We start from the raw sequence: 17134 nt of genomic DNA, 5'->3' as shown, positions 1-17134 counted from the left end.
CTGCCGCCGACGCCGCCGCCGTCGCCGTGGCAACCGCGGCCCCGGCACCCCCGGAAGTGGTGGCGGCGGTGGCGCTGCACGCGGGCGGAAGCGGTGGGGCAGCAGTGGCAGCATGGCGCGGCGGGAGCCGGTCTCTGACTCCGGCTCGGACTCGGAGGACTCCTCTCTCTCGGACTCGGAGGTGAGCCGGGACCGGGACCGGGACCGGGGTGAGGCCTTCCCCGGCCGCCGCGGTGTAGGGCCGCTCGGCGGCGCGGCCTGACGATGCCTTTCTCACAGCTGCAAGAGGCCTTCTTGAGGGGCGAGCTGAAGCCGGGGCTCAACGTGGTGCTCGAGGAGCGGCCGAAGCGGCGCAACGATGCGGTGAGCGGGGCGTGCGGGGCGGGACGGCGCCGGGTGCGGGGCAGAGGGGCCTCCGCCGGGTCTGGGGCCCGGGGTGTCGGGGCAGGGCAGGCCCGGAGGGTGCCAGCCTTGCTGTGGTGATCTGGGGGGTCACCTCGGAGGAGCGGCGCAGGGTGTGAGCTGGGCATTCAGCCGGGGGGGCTGGTTCTGTGCGGAGGTGTGCAGGGCTGTGCTTCTTTCGCAGGAAGGCCTGAAGCAGTGCCTGTCCGAATTCAGGCAGCAGCTGGCTTGGGTGGAAAGGCTCGATGTGACTTTGGGCCAGGTCGTGGACCCTGTCTCACAGAGTGCTTCTAACAAAGACACCGTTGACCCTGAGAATGATTTCCAGAGAGAGATGAGCTTGTAAGTGTCAAAAAGGAAGGTTTCTTGCAGGGTCTTAGCATACTGCTGCATGCTTGGGAGTTGTGTTTCGCAGGTGTGCTGCCGACTGCCACACTGGCTGTCACTGTGGCACTCTTGGGCCACGTATCTTACATGTGATGGCTCTGAATGTTTTCCAAAATAACTACAAATTAACGACAGTATATTTAGCTTGTCACTGGAAATAATTTCTCCCCTCACAGCAGACTTCCATCTTTTACTGAAAAGTTTATTTAAAAAGTTCCTTGGTTGCAGCACTGTGGCTTTAACGCCGGACATGGCTTTTTCTTTGTGGATTTGCTTTGCTGTTATTACAGTTCTCTTGTTTTGCCTTGCCTTTTATAACGCACCATACAAAACTGTAACTGGAAACTAGGTAAATGTATATGTGCAAGATATAAGTGTTAATACTATACTGGCACCTAAATGGCTTCTAGTAGCATGGGATGTTGATATAATTCTAGATCAATGCTTGTTAGATCCACTAGCTTTCTTGAGCAGATCCACTAACTTACTTGTCGGTGCTGTGAGATGCCCAATGCCCAGTGACTGAGCTGGTGCTGTGCTGTCTTCCCAGTTACCGGCAGGCTCAGGCAGCGGTCCTGGAAGCCCTACCAAGGCTGCGTAAGCTCCAAGTTCCTACTAGAAGGCCGGATGATTACTTTGCAGAGATGGCCAAATCAGACCAACAGATGCAGAAGGTATATACAGTGAATAATGGTTTGCTTTCCTGTGTTATGTGCTGCTTTTAGCCTGTGTTAGGGATTGACTTGAAGGTGTGATGTGTGAATACTTCATCTCTGACAAGTGCCCGTGACAATGTTTGTGTTTGAAAGTTTGTTTGTGACAGGAATAGATATTTCAGTGCAATGTGTGGACTTCTGTAACAGCTTGGAACATAAAGTAGAAAAGCATATATTCTTTTATATTCTGTCCTGAATGTATTTAATAATAACAATGGAGGCAACTTCTCCATACATGTAGCAGTGGTTGTGAAGTTGGTCGTGTTTATGCTCTTTGTCCCAAGACTGCAGTCAACTGTGACATTAACGTGATCCTTTTTACCTTTTTACCTAAGTATCACCCTTCATCACATCAGCATGTTTTGGTTCTTTGTGATTTTGAACTGTGTGTTCGCAGCTGAATGAATTTATCATGGGTAGTAAGGCAGATTTGCGTAGAAAATAATTTTATGAACTTGCTTCTTAATTGTGGTCTTTATTCAAAATGGAACTCTAACTTTTGTTTTAGTTTTGGAAAAGATACTACACTGTATAAGTTAAACATACATGAGCTAGAAGCTAATTTGGAGGTTCATGTATGACCTGGTCACTGTTTTGGTGGCTGATAGACTCTTCCTAGAAAGAGGAATATTAATAATTAGCTTATGCTGAGGCTTAAATCAATTCTGCACATTACTGTTATCTCCTTTTGGCGGCTTCTGTTGGAAGAACAAAGTTTTTATCTCCTAGTGGAGTTGCAGACTGAAGCCATGATCTGGGTTGAAATCATTGTAATCCCTTGTAATGTGACATCTTTATAGAAATGTTTGGGACCAGGGAGGGAATGAAAAAGATGTGGCACAGAAGGATTGTTGACTTTTCTTCAGTGCTTTACTTTTAATAATGATAAAAAGGAAACTTTCAAATCTTCTACATACACCTGAGTAGACTGACAAGATGTGGCAAGATACGCTTGTTTTGTGCTTCCGCTAGAGCCCATTATAAGGCTTTGTCTTGTCTCTGTGAGTTTTGTCTTTTTAATGAGATTTTGGCTACGCATCAGTTCAGGAGGTTCTGTAGTAACTGTTCCAGCTGTGAGCTGAAAGAATGTTATGCCCTATAAAGCATTATCTGATTGAGAGATGTTTTCTTTTCTTACACTCATGATAGTTCACGATTAATTATTGATTTCAGGACTGCACAGCGATAATAAAATTCTCACATTTTCTTTTGTGTTACTGAAAAATGTTGTATTTTCTGTTCCCCCAACAAGATTCGACAGAAGCTGAAGAGTAAACAGGAAGCAATGGAGAGGTCTGAGAAAGCAAAACAGCTCCGTGCAATGAGAAAATATGGCAAGAAGGTGAGGAGGAGCTACAGAAGGGATTTATCTATGTCAGTAATCTAGAGTCTAAGAGAGGAGATTAGAAAGTGAGACTGCAGGAGGCTGGCTAAAATATATGGGATCTGTCTAGTCTCTGTCTGGCTGCTTCGAAGGAAGTTAGAGCAAAAGATGGTATACCTTAAAAAAATATGTGTGTGGGGTAGGGGTGGAAGTGTGGGACACTACTAAGGACAACACTGACATTCTGCTTCTAATCCCAGGTGCAAACTGAGATTCTGCAGAGAAGACAAAAGGAGAAAAAGAATATATTGAATGCAGTCAAGAAATACCAGAAAGGTAAAGTTAAGTTGTCTAAGAGCAAATGTGTAATGGGAATAGCAATGTGTCAGCAAGTGTATGGCCATGTGATGTGTGGTGTCAATCTGTAGTGCTGGGCATTGATCTTGAAAGGCTGCTGCTGTGCAGAATCCTATGCCAGTGAAAATCCTCCCAAGAAACTGTTCCTCAGTGAGAGTGACTTGTTGCTATTACTTGCTTAGACTGAAAATTTGTATTTCCGGTGGTGGTAGCTGTCATGTCTTTGCTCTTTGCAGGTTTGTCTGACAAGCTGGATTTCCTAGATGAAGAGCAGACATCATCTCAGGGGCATAAAAAAGGAAATGCAAATCAACGGACAAAGAAGGGGTGAGACCAGGAAAGAAAGATACTCAAATGCAGAGTCTCTGATTACTTTTTTTTCAGTCTTTTGGGGGATCATTTTGTGGAACAAGAAAGTTGTTCTGATTACTGTTCCTTGAAACAAGTCCAGGGTGGTTTTCTGGACCTTACAGAGGAGCAAAACTGTGGCCAGAATAGAACAGAGACTGAAATGTGCTATTCTTGCCTTTTCAGTAAGAGGGGAAAAGTTTATGATGGCTGATGGGAGTCTATCAGCAGATACATGTGTCGTCTTGAGTGTTCCTGAGGAAAGGAATATAGGCAGTGATGCTGTTCGGTTGTTTTTCAGACCAAATGCCAAAAGACGATACAAGAATCAGAAGTTTGGTTTTGGTGGGAAGAAGAAGGGCTCAAAGTGGAACACAAAGGAGAGTTTTAATGACGTATCCAGCTTCAGTTCAAAAGTGGCTCACAACAAGGGCCCAGGAAAAGCAGGAAAAGGAGGAAAAAAAGCCCTGAATGTGAGTAAAATTTTGTATGCAAATAATCCTACTTGGCTTTGAAGCCAGCCCTGGTGTGGGAGGGAGAGCTGAGTATGCGAAGGGTGCCGCCAGCATCTGGAAGTGATAATGCGTGTGTTTGGGAGCTGAGCTTGATTCAGTTGCAGACAGAGTTGAGGATGGTGGTTTGGTATCTCAGCAGGAAAGTGAATGGGGGGAATTAGCAAGTAATGTTTGTTGCTATCTGTGTCCCCAAACCTCCTCTCCAAAGGTATTGACAAGTATCCTCCCCAAGCTATAGAGCTAGAATGAATATTGAGGACATGAAAAGAAATATTGTCCTTTTTTTTTGCAGAAGAGACCTGGAAAGAGGGCAAGGCAGAAAATGAAGAGCCGGGCACGCTAAGAGGACTCTGCTCCCCTGTGGGGTTTCGATGTTTCTGTGTTGCAAGACGTGTTTCTGCTGTCATCAAACAGCTAACCATGGAGCAAGCTGGATGCTTCCACATGGCAAGAAGAAAAGTCAGTGGAAACTAGTGCCTTATCACTAATTTCTTCTTACTGTCTGTTTTGTGGAAGGATTGTTTTGTACTTAAACCTATGGTGTGTGAACGCATTAAATGCTTTGCACAGAACTAAGTCTAACTCATGTGTAGCTGTGTTACGAATGGTTGCTGAACCCTGACAGCTTTTTCCACAGCTATTGCCGACATGTGCTTGGTGAACTTGAATCTTGGGTCATGTTGATGGTCAGAATGAGAAGTCTGAAGCCTGTCAAGATGTTGAAGTGTTTTTTAGACTATATGGATGGGTTTGGAAACAGCAGCGAGACAAATGCGGCAATCTTACAAACAGGTTTATTTCTGTAACTATTGTCAGGCTGCAACTCTGGACAGACTGAGGTTCTTTCTTCCCTTTTCTCGCTATTTTGTCTTGCCAGAAATGTACCAGACTCACCTAATAATAAGCAGGGCATAAAATGTTAGAAGTCATTAAGTGCTTCTATCTAAGTTGTGTGGCATTGCCACTCTACTACTGCAGGTTCTCAGACTGCTGCTCCCCATTGCACGTGGCAGCCATTTATTTAGTGACCTCAGTTTTCCGGCGTGGGAAGTAGAATCTGCAATCGGTACGGTCCATAGGGACCTGGGAAAGAAAAATGATGAATAGGCACATGCTTTTACTAGAATTAGTGATAGTAGTAGTCCCTCTTGAGAAGAGTGATACATGGTGTTCTTGCTGCCCAGAAATGCCCAAGTGACAAACAGGATACTGCTTATTTGAGAATATACTGTTCACTGCTTCGTTATGGTAGAGCCTGGTGAAAAAGGAAAACTTAATGTATGAAACAGCATCATGAGTCCTGACTCTCAATTTAATTTACTTCTCTACATATGATTTTAGTTGCCAACATGAATTTCCTGCCAGTCTAATCGTACTAGCAGTATCTAGAAGCATAAAGCCCTGCTGGGATGTCTGTCTCTAGCCTTGTCATGAGTAATTAGTTTATCTGAAGTACAATATGAAAAGTTGCAGAAGACTGTCTTATTTTCTCATTTATACTGGTTTTCCTCTTAACAAGCCAAAATTAATCAGGCCTACATTTGCCTTTCTCAAAACATGAATCTACAGTCAGTCATTGTCACAGCTATTCATTTGTCAGATATGGTTGATGTCTCAGCTTGTTAATAAGATTTCTTTTCCTCCTGTTTATTCACACTTCCCCAAATGAATCCTCGCTGGTGTATTCTGCCTCAGGTATACTTAGCTGATGATGAATTTTATGGTTGTGCTTGCAATTTGTTTGTACAGCAGCACATTTCTTTTCACAGTACTTATGTATGTCACTTCACATTGCTCACTCTGCCATTTCTTGTGGCTGAAGGCTTTAATAAACACCCATGACTATGTATGTGGCATTTGGCAATATGCTTGGGGTCAGCTATCGCTGTAGATATTTTGCATGCAAGTTTCTCAGGGGGATGTCTACTGTTTCTGTGTTCACAAGCCTATGCCAGTGTAAAGAGTCATCTTAGGTGTAAATTTTAAAAGCTTGTTGTGCATGAATAGCTGTGCTCATCATAGTCGTTCCTGTTTCCCATGTTTGTCAGAGATTACTTTCTTACATGAATATCTTCCACTGTGATGGGCTGAATCTCTCTGAATCCTGCAAAGAGCTGAGTCTGTAAGCACCCAACTCACCAAAGGTTTTGTGTTCCAGCCAATTTCTTGACTTTCAGTTTGTGGCTCTGAATATTTCTTTGTTGGTTCCAGTGCTGCATGGTGAATAAGATTCAGAAACTTTTCTGTTGGTTTAAAGAGACACAAATGCAAATGAAAGAAAGTGTGTTTAAAAAACAGTTACCTGTTGGCGTGTGTTAGGGCATTTTAATGCTGTCCAAGTGATAACAAGAAAGCCAAGGTCGGAGGCAACCTCTGTGCTTCTGCGAATGGTGTTGTGATGGTGACATTTCTGCTCAAATTTATCTTGATGAAGTTTCTAGATTTGCCTGCCTATACTGTCCTGCTAATTCTGTCATCCCTGTCTAACTGTATTGCAGCATGTTACTTTTCTTACACCACATCTAGTATCAACCAGCGCTTCATGTTAGCTCGCAACTTTCTTGGTTGCCTGAGACCTGCTGCTCTTCCCTGTTTTGGATTTCTCTCTTCCCCTTCCCCCTCGCAATCCTTGATAAGAGCAGGCCAAACTTAACTGACTGTTAAGGTTTTTAGACAAAATTGGCATGTTGGAAATAAGGGAGCACTTGTTATAAGGGTTCCTGTTACTAGTGCTTTAAAGTGAGACTCAGCAGCCACTTAAGCAGTTGGTGGTTAGGTAGAATCTGCAAGAACAGGCAACATATGTGTAGAAAACATGGCTCTAGCTTTTTTTTCCCCTGAAAGAGGTTTAGATTCTTAAGCAGAATTTTATAGTATGATAACTGAAACAAAAACATAATTACATGAATGCAAGCTTGTACCCGAAAAGTAATGAGAAAGGGCCTTAAACTGGAAAAAACCTGCCTTACTTATAACAAAAGCATAAATGAGTTTCACTTTCTTGCATTGATGTAGTGGTGTTTCCACATACATCATCTTTTAGACTAATTGGAATTTTAAAATCCTATATATTAGTAATTTTCTTATGTAATTATCACAAGCTGTTAAGAGATTTCTTACCATCTGCTGGCTCTTCTATATTATCATGCCATGACATAGGCTTCCTGGCAATCGTGTGAACTGGAGAGAAATGGTGCAGGTGAATTACTTTAATGTGAATATAGCATCACAGCCAGGTATGGGTTGTCTGTCACTGCAGATGTTCTTTTTGGTTATTCCCCAGTCTGGGCCCAGCTACTTCACTGAAGTTGTAAAGGAAGAATAGCATGTGAACAGAGCAAAGTGAGCCAGAGATTCAACATCTAGAAAGGAAAAGGGGTTAAGGATGCTAAAGGCCCTACTGCTGTGTGCTGCGTGCGTTCATCACAGCAACTTTCCACCCTGCCCGAGAGGTGGCCTGCAGAGTGCCCAGTTTCAGGATGTAACTTTCCTTTGGTTTGATTTTGGTTTATTGTAAAAGCTAGACCTGAGCGAATCTATTCACATCACCTGTCTGTGCCAGCACAGATTATATTGTATAACTGTGAATTGGCAGATAGAAATCAGCCTGCGAACTGAAGAAACATGGTATAGCGCTGGGGCTGCCTACCTTATCTTAGCTCTGCAGTGTTTGCTCAGGATCCGTGGGTTCTGGATCCCAAACAGTTGCCTCACTTCTACATGTTTAATAATACACTGTCTAATCTGGGCAAATTTGTCATGCCGCCGATCTGCCTTTGAGGGTGCAGACTGCTCACTTAGAAAAGCCCATGGGGTTGCTCCTTCCAGCTTTACCCCTCTCACTGGCCTTTGCCGGCTTTCTCGGGTGCAGCTGCTCGTCTGTGACATGCAGCCTAGTGCCCCAGGACCTGCCCTGGCCTCACGCAGGCCGGCCGGTCCGCAAACCTTCCCTCATCCCTGCCCGGTGCTGTGCTTGCCCTCGGGTCCTCATGCCAGCTCTCTGTGACCCTGGGACCGCCCGTGCGCCGCCTCACCTCGTTGGAGCGGGTTCACGCCGTACTCCGTGTGTAGCCGCTGGCACTTCAGCTCCTTCCGCACCCGCTCGCACAGGAGCTGGTTCAGCCGCACCGGGTCTAGCGGTTCCTTCGCGCTGCGGGCGGCCATGGTCCCCGGGGCTGCGCAGCGTCCCGTAGCCTGGCAACGCCTCACGTGGTCCCCGATGAGGCTGCTGATTGGTCCGGCTGGTGCTTCTCCCCCTTCCTCGGACCGATTCCCTTCCCGCTTCCCATTGGCCTCCGAGTTAAAGCCCCTGGCGCTGATTGGCGGCGGCTGCCCGCGGCCGGTTTGAACGGCCGGTGTCGGCGGCGGGGGTGGCAGTGGCAGGATGGAGGACGCGGAGCTGCGCTGCACGGTGGCCGTGGAGCAGCCGCTGCCGGGGGGACAGGCCCCGCGGCGCCACGTGATGCGGGGCGCGCTGGTGCTGCTGGGCCGCAACGAGCTGCGGCAGCCGGTGCTGCGGGTGGTCGGCGGCAGCGGCGGGGCGGCGGCGGCGCTGAGCTTCTGTCTGGCCGGTGACGGTGTGCGGCTTTTCACGCGGTTCGCTGGTGAGGGCCGGGCGGCGGTGCGGGTGGGATCGGGTGGCGCCCAGGTCCTGCTCTCCGACTGCCCCCCAGACGCGCTGCGCCGCTTCCTCCGTCTCCTGCGGGTCAAGGTGGCCGCCGGGCCGCGGGGCACTCCGCGTGTCCCCCGTCTCCTGGACCGGCCGCCGCCGGCCTTCGCCATCATCAGCCCGCTGCAGGAGCGGGACCTGCTGCGCGCCCCCGGCCGCCTCCGCGGCGGCGAGGCGCAGGGGGAGCGCCCGGCGGAGGTGAGTCCTGAGGCGAGGGGGGTGGCCCCGCTTACCGGTCCCGGTTACCGGACCTGCCCTCACGGCGCGCTGCCCCCCGTCCCGCAGGTGCCCCGCGCGGAGAGGCGGCCCTCAACGAGGCTCTCGGCGGAGCAGGAGGCGGTGATGGGCGCTGTGCGGAGCGGGAAAAGCATCTTCTTCACTGGCTGTGCAGGTGAGGGGGCTGGACAGCTGTCACTGGGTAAAGTCTTCGGGTCTCACCACTGACCTACTGCTTCTCCCTCCTCCAAGGGACCGGGAAGTCGTTCCTGCTGAAGAAGATTGTGGGCTCCCTCCCTCCGAAGACCACTTATGCTACAGCCAGCACAGGAGTGGCAGCTTGCCACATTGGTGGCACCACTCTCCATGCCTTTGCAGGTAATGGTCTGCCCAACAGTGGGGCTGGGAGGTCTTGCTCCCTTTCCAAAGAGTCAGGAGCTTCCCAAAGCTTTGGTTTCTTCTCCCCTACCAGGGATTGGCTCTGGGAAGGCTCCGCTGGAGCAGTGTATTCAGCTGGCAGAGAGGCCTGGGGTGTGCCAGCACTGGCTGGCCTGCCAGCACTTGATTATTGATGAGATCTCAATGGTGGATGGCAAATTCTTTGACAGGTTGGAGGCAGTGGCAAGGTAAGCAATTGTCAGATCAAAAAATTAACAGAAATTAAGTTCACTAAATCTCCCAGCTGCTTCCTTTCTCTGGTTATGTGAATGGGTACAAGACAACCACTGGCATAGGGCTGAAAGGAAACATGAAATCATAGCCAGCATCTGGGCAGGTCTTTATCTTGAGATAAGTTTTGATCATGTTCACACTCCCTGGGTTTCCATCTTTGGAGGCAAGTGTTGTCTGTAGACAACAAATCCAGAATCCAGCTGTCTGTGCTGTGCCCAGCAGTTCTGTCTTGCAGAGAAGCAGCTGTAGTATAACAGCTACTAAACAACCAAGTCTGGTAATGACGTCTGGGTGGATAAGCAAAGCAAATTTAGCACAGGATGATAGCATTGCTTAATTATTTGAGCTTTTCTGACACAGCTGAGCATAATAATCTTTTACTGCAAGTGGTATATGTTTGAACATACTGGCAAGTGGAGAACTAACTTCTGAGATGTGACTGTATCCAGGAGAGTATTCAGAACTTCTCCTTTCTTCCCTTCTTTTCAGGGCAGTCAGAAAACGAGATGAACCTTTTGGAGGAATTCAGCTAATCATCTGTGGGGACTTCTTGCAGCTACCACCTGTCTGCAAGGCTAATGAAGAAACCACATTCTGTTTCCAGGTACAAAACTGTCCCTAAACTCATTCTTATACTTCAGGTTTTCTTCTTTCCTAACAAAAGAATGATTTTCCAGGCAAAAAGCTGGAGGAAATGCATCCACATAAACATGGAGCTGACTGAAGTGCGGAGACAGACAGACAAGACCTTTGTCTCACTCCTGAGTGCGATCCGTTTAGGCAGGTGAGAAGTCTCTTTGTGATCCCTGCTCCCTACTGATGGAGCAGAGGAAAGTGGGTTGGTTACTTCTCTATGCTCTGTCAGGAATGCACGGCTTGGGGGCAATAGCTATAAATCCTTTAGTTAATGTAAAGAGGCTTCATATATACTGCTCTGGTAAGGAAGGATGCTTTCTAGGGTCCTTCTTTGCAATTTCTGCTAAGGAATTCAATGGATCCCAAGGTGGCTGTGCCTAGGGCAGGGCTGGCTCACACAGTGGTACAGCTCTCCATCTTTGTGTAGTTATCTTTCTCTGTTCTTGCTAGAGAAGACACACCGGGACTTGCACAGCCTGATCCAGCTATGTGGAGGTTACTGCTGCTTGTGACCTGTTTTTGATCCGTTTAAATAATAATCCCCTTTCCTGGGTACCAGGTGCACGGAGGAGGTTACCAGACAACTGATGCAGACGGCTGATAACAGGTCTGAGCGTGATGGGATCTTGGCCACGCGGCTCTGCACCCATAAAGATGATGTAGAAATAACTAATGAGAGGCGCTTGCAACAGCTACCAGGTGAACTCCTTGGAGGAAACTGCTGGCTTTGGGGCTGAGCTCTGTGTGGGTGCAGTGGGGATACTGTGGCGTCAGGAGGAACCTGGTGTTCTGTCGTGTGCAGCAGCACCAGTCCAAGCTGTGTATGTTGGAGCTGAGCTGTCTGGGGAAAAACTTCACAGCTTTTGCTTAAAAATGCACATCGTTACTTCTTGGTGTGTAATAAACAGCTCATTGCTTGCTGTGAGGTAGTCTGGGTCATTTATTGCCTCTCTACTCCTGCTTTTTCTTTCTTCTAGCATCTTAGAAAGGCCATGCTCTATCCAGCCAGAACTTAAATTAAGACCTCCCTGTCTGGCCCTAGGATTCTTAGTCCTCTTTGGAGATCCGATGTTGGCTGCAGGTGAAACTGGTCATTTACTCAAAATGGTGACTGCTCAGTTCTTATTTACTGCTGGCTTTTGATCTGTAAGCCTTCTTATGCTCTGGAAGTTGTGGTGGGAAGAGAGTCATAGTGAGCTTTCTGCTGTTAGATGTGACAAGGTTTGTGTGAAGATGTCCTGCCAGCAGAACACAATGGATGTTAGAAATAAATGCTGAGCCTCTTGTGATGCTGTGTAGAGTGTGTTAAATGGTTGCAATTTGTTATGTCTTTCCTTAACAGGAGAAGTGCACGCTTTTGAGGCTTTGGATAGTGACCCGATGCTGGTGAAGTTAATTGATGCTCAGTGTCCTGTGGGTGGTAGAGTTGAGTTAAAGCTTGGAGCTCAGGTAGGTGTGTGTACACATGTTTGTGGAAGACCAGCAGATCAAATGGCCTAAGAAAAATAAAGGAATAGGAGATAAATGTATAGAGTAGGTTGTACAGAATCTGCATTCTATACGTTAGAATGGCTATGCCAGGCTGACAGATGACTCTATTCCAATATTTGTATTCTTTCTACTTTGAATCTTATTTATAGAATTAGTTTTATTTGAGTGGAGGTCTATGTCTCATAGGCAGTGGTGACTGCTATGACTTTGACACACATTTCCAATCAGGTTCAGAAGGTTCCAGGAAGCAGAGAGGACAGGCAGTCCTTGCCTGCAGTCTCAGCTCCAGGTACAGCAGCCCTCCTGACCTGAAAGGGTATGTCACAGCTTGCTAAATTTGCAGGACTGGGCACCTTGCTGTGAGCTAGAGCTGTTGGAATGGAAAGGATTGTGCTTAGCAGCAGCACTGTCTGCCTTAGGGAGTTGTTCCTTAGGTGTTTCCAGAATCTATGTCTAGGCTGGTTGGTGTTTAGGGAAGTGCAATCTGTTCCCCGGACCTGAGCTCACAGTTGTGGGCAGAAGCAGCTCAAGTGAGGTGTTCAGTGCTGCAGAATGATGTAGTTAGGAATTCTGGGAAGAAAGGCTGTGAAATAATTTCAATCAAATTGGAGATGGTGCCCTAGCCTGCAATAGGATGATGTGGCCATGGCCATATCAGCCTGCTGTGCTTAAGCCTCCTGGCTAGAAACTTAGCTGCAGGTGGCTGAATAGGCTATAAAGCCAGTGCACTAAGGGATTTTTCTTTTTCTCTGTAGGTGATGCTGGCTAAGAATCTGGATGTGTCTCAAGGTCTGGTGAACGGGGCACGAGGAGTTGTTGTGGGATTTGAAAGTGAACAGAAGGGTAAGTAAGCTGCTTGATCTTCCGTTGAAGGAAAACCAGGGGAAGAAACCCAAAATAACTTATCATTGACAGCTGATGACGTATTAGTTTGGTTTATTGCTTGGTAAGAATGATTTCAGGGGAAGCAGGGAGGAAGTCTTTTCTGCAGTGAGAGGCTTGGGGCTCTTATGAGCTGTGATGTCATGTGCTGTATCAGTTGTAGCTATCTGTAGAGCCTCTTGTGTTTGCTTTCCTTTATTCTCTAATTGTGTATGCTCACTTATGTTTCCTGTCTGTTCTGTTGAAGCAAGTCTTGGTGTGGTTTGGTTTTTTTTTTTTTTTCTTTTTTTTCTGTTTACTTGGAGAATAATGTTCAACCTGCAATGTGTATTTTTCTCTGCTTCTCAACTGATAAATTACCTGGCTCCTGACTTTAATTCTCCTGCTTAAGTGGGTTCCAAACATAATTTCAGGACATCCTATTTACTGTGTGTGGGTTTAGCTTTTTTGGCTGGAGGGGTTTTTTGTTTGTTTTTTCTGCTTTGTTTTGGTTTTGGTGTGGGATTTTCTTTTTTTCCGCACCTCTAAAATTCATGAAAGACTGACATGAGGAAGGAGGAAAACCAAAAGTGTTGTGAGGCTGCTGGCTTCCTGGCAGTTGAGTGGCAGGAATACATCCCTGTTTCTTTCCTGCTCCCATTCCTACAGGGCTGCCTAAGGTGAGGTTTCTTTGTGGGATCACACAGGTCATAAAAATGGAGAAATGGGTCTTCAAAGGACTATCAGGAGTTCATCTGAGTCGTCAACAGTTGCCTTTAAAATTGGCATGGGCCATTTCCATTCACAAGAGTCAGGTGGGTGACTTTATACAGCTGAAGATAGACTTTTACACCATCATACGCTTTATTTCCTGTGTGAGTTTGCATTGCTGGTAAAACAGGAGAGGAAACTGAAAGGCCCTTGTTGTGGGGGACCTCTAGAATATGTGTGTCTAGCCGCAGAGAAGGCGGCACCTCTTCTGCTTGTGATGCTTGTCTATAGGGTCAAGGATGGGCTAGCAATACTGCTAGAGTTTCCATTAGGGTGCTGCCATCTGCATAGTTGGTGTTAGACTCTAAAGCAGTATTATTTACCACTGTGGGTTTATCAGGAGTAGTGTTTTCCTGACAGTTATCAGCATTAGTGATCCTGAGATTTGCAGTGTACCTGAGGGAGCTGCAGGAGTCACAGCTGTGCTCTTTGGGCTGGATTCTCTCCTTGGTGGTATGCTGTGTTGTTTTTTCAGGATACTAATGCAGTTCTACTAATAAAGTAGGAACCAATACAGTTCCTACTTTTTCGGAAGACTTCATACACTCGGAGATCTGTGAGTTTGTTCCCATGCCGCTGTTTAAACCAGGCTGTGCTATAAATTCTGCTCTCTCCTTGGATGTCTCTGGGTGCAGAGAGGGCTGGCCAGGCCTAACCCAAACTCTGACTCAGATGGTCTGCCTGAGGACTGCTTGGGGCTGGCAGCTGCTCCAGTTGACTACTAGGAGTGAAAACAGCAGGATTCATTATACGGGTTTTGTGGAATTAGAGTGGAGAATTAGTGGACCCTACTGTCTGCTAGCAATTTCGTGATGGTGGAAAATTGTCCTTTTCTTTGCACTGATTCCCATCTTTTAATCAGTTATAGTCAAACAAGAGACTTTTTTTTATTTTATTTTTTTTTTAACTTTTTTTTTTTTTTTTAAATCAAACCTGTAAACCAAGGATGGTACCTTTGACAGGCTCACAGGGCAGGTTAGTTTTGATACAACATAGCATTCTTTGTTCTATAACAAACTTCTCTGTGTCTTTGATAGGGCATGTCTTTGGATTGTGTGGAAATCTCCCTGTCTCGTGTCTTTGAAAGCGGGCAGGCTTATGTAGCCCTCTCCCGAGCACGTAGCCTTGCAGGTCTCCGTGTTCTGGATTTTGACCCAAAAGTAGTGAGAGCTGATCCTTCCGTGTTGCAATTCTATAGACAGCTGAGACGTCATCAACTTCTAACCCAGGTAAAGGAAAAAAATCTCATGCTAGCAAAGCCTGCCTAGTGCAGCTAGGATGAGAGATGTTTGCACTGAGATGCTTCTTTTTCTCCCAAAGGAAGATCATTCAAATTAAAACTTGTAGTGGTAGGAGAGATGAAACTGCAGAGAGGGAATGTGGTGGGGCAGCTTTTGGTGGCAAAGTATCTATTGTAGTGTTGGGATTGTATAACACTGCCTGGCCCTGTGGGTGAAAGGGTTGGCTGAGATCCTTTGATTCTTCCCTCATAGTAAGGACCAAAGGGGAAGTGGGTACATGAGAAATAATGAGAAATCTATCTTTTTAATTTTTCTCTCTCTGCTCTCCCTTCCTCCTCCAGGATTCACTACATGATAAGGAGAACTGAGAACTGGAATTGCAGCTGAGAATGCTCTTCTGGCCTCTGTGAGGCATCAGCACAGACTGCTGAGTTGCAGTGATCATGCTCTTGAGTATATTTGTTCACACAGATAGAATCAAAGGAATTTTTTTTTGGACACCTGCATCATTCAGCTGACTCTGGATATGTAGAAGTATCCCTGTCTCATGCCTCTGAAATCTGGGAGGCTTCTGTAGCCCCTTTCTGGGCCCACAGCCTTGAGCACTTCTGTGTCAGAGATGCAACTATAGCAAACAAAATGACTGGACAAGGATGTGCCTGAGGGACCTTCCCAAGGTTCTATCCTGTCTGCCTAGTTGCGTTTTATTCTCCACATATGTAGACTGAAACTTGTGTGACTTTCTTCAAGTATACCATGGTTGAGAGATCGAAGGAGTGTGTCCTCTTTGGCTGGATGGATTGGACCTGTTCGCAAGAGCTGCTGACACAAGGGAAAGCAGTGTTGAGTATCTGGAATGCATGCCAGATTCTGCTGCAAGTGAGGAGCTGCCAGGAACTGGGCTATCACTTTATAGTGTGCTGGGGTGTTCTTGCCTTCCAGATGCTTAATGCCAGGGTGCTTTGCATAACTTCCTGCACAAGCAGAACTGTAACAGTTATACACTGCCTATTATGCTGATACATAGCGTTTTTATTAGCCTGTTGCATACAAAAAGATGTGATTTTTATTTTTTTTAACCTTCTGAGATGATCTGGCACTGTTTGAAAATAGGAAGTCCTACATCTTATACCCAAATTATGGAACTACAAGAATCCTTAAGATGCATTACCCCATTAGCTAGAAGAGAGTGAGAGGATATGGGTGTTGGCAGGAGCCCCTTCTTGTTTAAACACATGAGGTTTTCTGAAATGGGAAGGAGTTTCTGCTGGAAACAGCGTGTCTGACTAATAATGTGGAAGTTGAATGTGCAATAAGGAAGAACAGCCAAGGACATGTGAAGTGAGCTGTAACTTCACCTGTTTCAGCAAAAGTAGAAATGAGCAAAACTAATATACCGTCTATTTGAAGTAAAGAAGAAGCTTTGGTCTTTGGCACATCGCTTAAAGCTTAAGTAACTTGTATATTTTTTAAATGCTTAATGATCGGGAATAATGTAAAATATCAACATCCAGCTGGAACTTGCCTCTACAGTTCGAGCAAGTTGAAGGCCACTTCTTGGCAGCTACGTCTTAAAGCCATGGAAGGATGCTGAATAGTCAGTGGGTAACAGAGATCAGATTTTCATAGGATTTCAAAGTGTGGGTTTTGTGGTTTTTTTTATTTGGTTGTTTTGTTGTTGTGTGTGGTGTGTTTTGTTTTTTTTTGTTGGTTTTTTTTTTTTTTTTAAGTGGAGTTTGTCTTTTTTTCTGGGCTTGAGGGATAGAGTTTTGGAGGAGGCAACAGTAGAAGACAGAAGTGTGAGAATTATTCTGAGGTGTTCAAGAAGGAGTTCTTAATGTATCAGAACATTGCTGCTTCAAAGAACTTTGCTGGGGAGCACGTGGAAGTACCTGAATCTGGGGCTAGAATCTGTGGAAGGTGAAACCCTTCCCCTCACACTGCAGGCTGTTCCTGGCACTGCCTCTGCTCTTTCAGTCGCTGTGTGTTTGTGTAAATTTTTATTGTATTTAAACACCTTCCAATCCTTTGAACTGGAATTAAACTCTTTGTCCATCTTGGGGAAGAACTGAAAACTGACTTTCCATGCCCATAGCCCTGGGGAGGAGGTTGCTGGCATGCTAAAGCACCATTGCTTGGGCAAATGAGTATTGAGGTGCGATTCCTTGGCATGTGGCTCCCAGAGCCTCTACCAGATCTGAGTGAGGGCCTGCCTCTAGCCAGCCTGCAGGCTGTGTCCCCCAGCACTCAGCTGAGGTGGCTGTGAGTATGGAAGTGCTCAGGTTCAGCCCTTTCATCCTGTGACACCACACATGGCATGCAGCTGTGGCAGGCTGGCCACAGCCTTTCCTTGCACATCTCTTGTTCTCTTGGCTGCACATCAGCTCTACCTTGCAAGTGTCCCCATTGTGCAACATTCTTGTCATGTCACTGTTCTGCAGCGGGTGCCCTGGCTGAGCCTCTGTGCTGTGCCACTTGATGTTCCTGCATCATTCCAGCTGGGCCTCAACATGCATCCTCCACTTCTG

At 46.5% G+C, this 17134-nt stretch overlaps 3 protein-coding genes across 6 annotated transcripts; 2 read left to right on the top strand and 1 right to left on the bottom strand.

Moving 5' to 3' along the window:
* The first annotated feature begins 72 nt into the window (after nt 1–72).
* EBNA1BP2 (EBNA1 binding protein 2) lies at nt 73–5896 on the top strand. Its single transcript, XM_030494918.1, has 9 exons — nt 73–181; nt 280–363; nt 587–744; nt 1340–1463; nt 2758–2847; nt 3090–3165; nt 3423–3513; nt 3836–4007; nt 4342–5896. The coding sequence occupies exons 1-9, from the start codon at nt 113–115 to the stop codon at nt 4390–4392; spliced, it is 915 nt and encodes a 304-aa protein (XP_030350778.1). The 5' UTR covers nt 73–112; the 3' UTR covers nt 4393–5896.
* Nucleotides 4826–8688, bottom strand: FAM183A (family with sequence similarity 183 member A). 4 transcript variants are annotated; one of them, XM_030494919.1, is made up of 4 exons: nt 8084–8688; nt 7170–7229; nt 6189–6292; nt 4826–5132 (listed from the first exon to the last, which is right to left on the bottom strand). In XM_030494919.1, exons 1-4 carry the CDS (start codon nt 8211–8213, stop codon nt 5067–5069), a joined length of 360 nt encoding a protein of 119 aa, XP_030350779.1. In that variant the 5' UTR covers nt 8214–8688; the 3' UTR covers nt 4826–5066. The 4 variants fall into 4 exon arrangements, 3 of the variants coding, with proteins under 3 accessions (XP_030350779.1, XP_030350780.1, XP_030350781.1); XM_030494920.1 differs by having other exon boundaries at nt 4828–5304; nt 8084–8530; XR_003992659.1 differs by having other exon boundaries at nt 4830–5304; nt 7170–7351; nt 8084–8536.
* Nucleotides 8428–16681, top strand: PIF1 (PIF1 5'-to-3' DNA helicase). The gene is made up of 12 exons (XM_030494916.1): nt 8428–8916; nt 9004–9109; nt 9187–9312; nt 9407–9560; nt 10096–10210; nt 10284–10390; nt 10802–10941; nt 11585–11691; nt 12489–12576; nt 13264–13409; nt 14403–14594; nt 14948–16681. Exons 1-12 carry the CDS (start codon nt 8434–8436, stop codon nt 14972–14974), a joined length of 1791 nt encoding a protein of 596 aa, XP_030350776.1. The 5' UTR covers nt 8428–8433; the 3' UTR covers nt 14975–16681.
* The last annotated feature ends 453 nt before the right edge of the window (nt 16682–17134 follow it).

Source organism: Strigops habroptila, chromosome 8 (assembly GCF_004027225.2).
Source record: "Strigops habroptila isolate Jane chromosome 8, bStrHab1.2.pri, whole genome shotgun sequence".
Taxonomy (NCBI): domain Eukaryota; kingdom Metazoa; phylum Chordata; class Aves; order Psittaciformes; family Psittacidae; genus Strigops; species Strigops habroptila.
This window is presented reverse-complemented; position numbering and strand designations above follow the sequence as displayed.

What these genes read in the sequence shown, in the direction of transcription:
- PIF1 (XM_030494916.1), top strand. Translation starts at nt 8,434, where the DNA reads ATGGAGGACGCGGAGCTGCGCTGCACGGTGGCCGTGGAGCAGCCGCTG. An exon ending in GCGCTTGCAACAGCTACCAG is followed by an intron (nt 10,942 to 11,584) that starts GTGAACTCCTTG and finishes TTTCCTTAACAG; the next exon opens with GAGAAGTGCACGCTTTTGAG. An exon ending in AGTTAAAGCTTGGAGCTCAG is followed by an intron (nt 11,692 to 12,488) that starts GTAGGTGTGTGT and finishes TTTTCTCTGTAG; the next exon opens with GTGATGCTGGCTAAGAATCT.
- EBNA1BP2 (XM_030494918.1), top strand. Translation starts at nt 113, where the DNA reads ATGGCGCGGCGGGAGCCGGTCTCTGACTCCGGCTCGGACTCGGAGGAC. An exon ending in AGTCAAGAAATACCAGAAAG is followed by an intron (nt 3,166 to 3,422) that starts GTAAAGTTAAGT and finishes TGCTCTTTGCAG; the next exon opens with GTTTGTCTGACAAGCTGGAT. An exon ending in GAGGAAAAAAAGCCCTGAAT is followed by an intron (nt 4,008 to 4,341) that starts GTGAGTAAAATT and finishes TTTTTTTTGCAG; the next exon opens with AAGAGACCTGGAAAGAGGGC.
- FAM183A (XM_030494919.1), bottom strand. Translation starts at nt 8,213, where the DNA reads ATGGCCGCCCGCAGCGCGAAGGAACCGCTAGACCCGGTGCGGCTGAAC. An exon ending in CGTGAACCCGCTCCAACGAG is followed by an intron (nt 7,230 to 8,083) that starts GTGAGGCGGCGC and finishes ATTTCTCTCCAG; the next exon opens with TTCACACGATTGCCAGGAAG. An exon ending in TATAGAAGAGCCAGCAGATG is followed by an intron (nt 6,293 to 7,169) that starts GTAAGAAATCTC and finishes TTAAACCAACAG; the next exon opens with AAAAGTTTCTGAATCTTATT.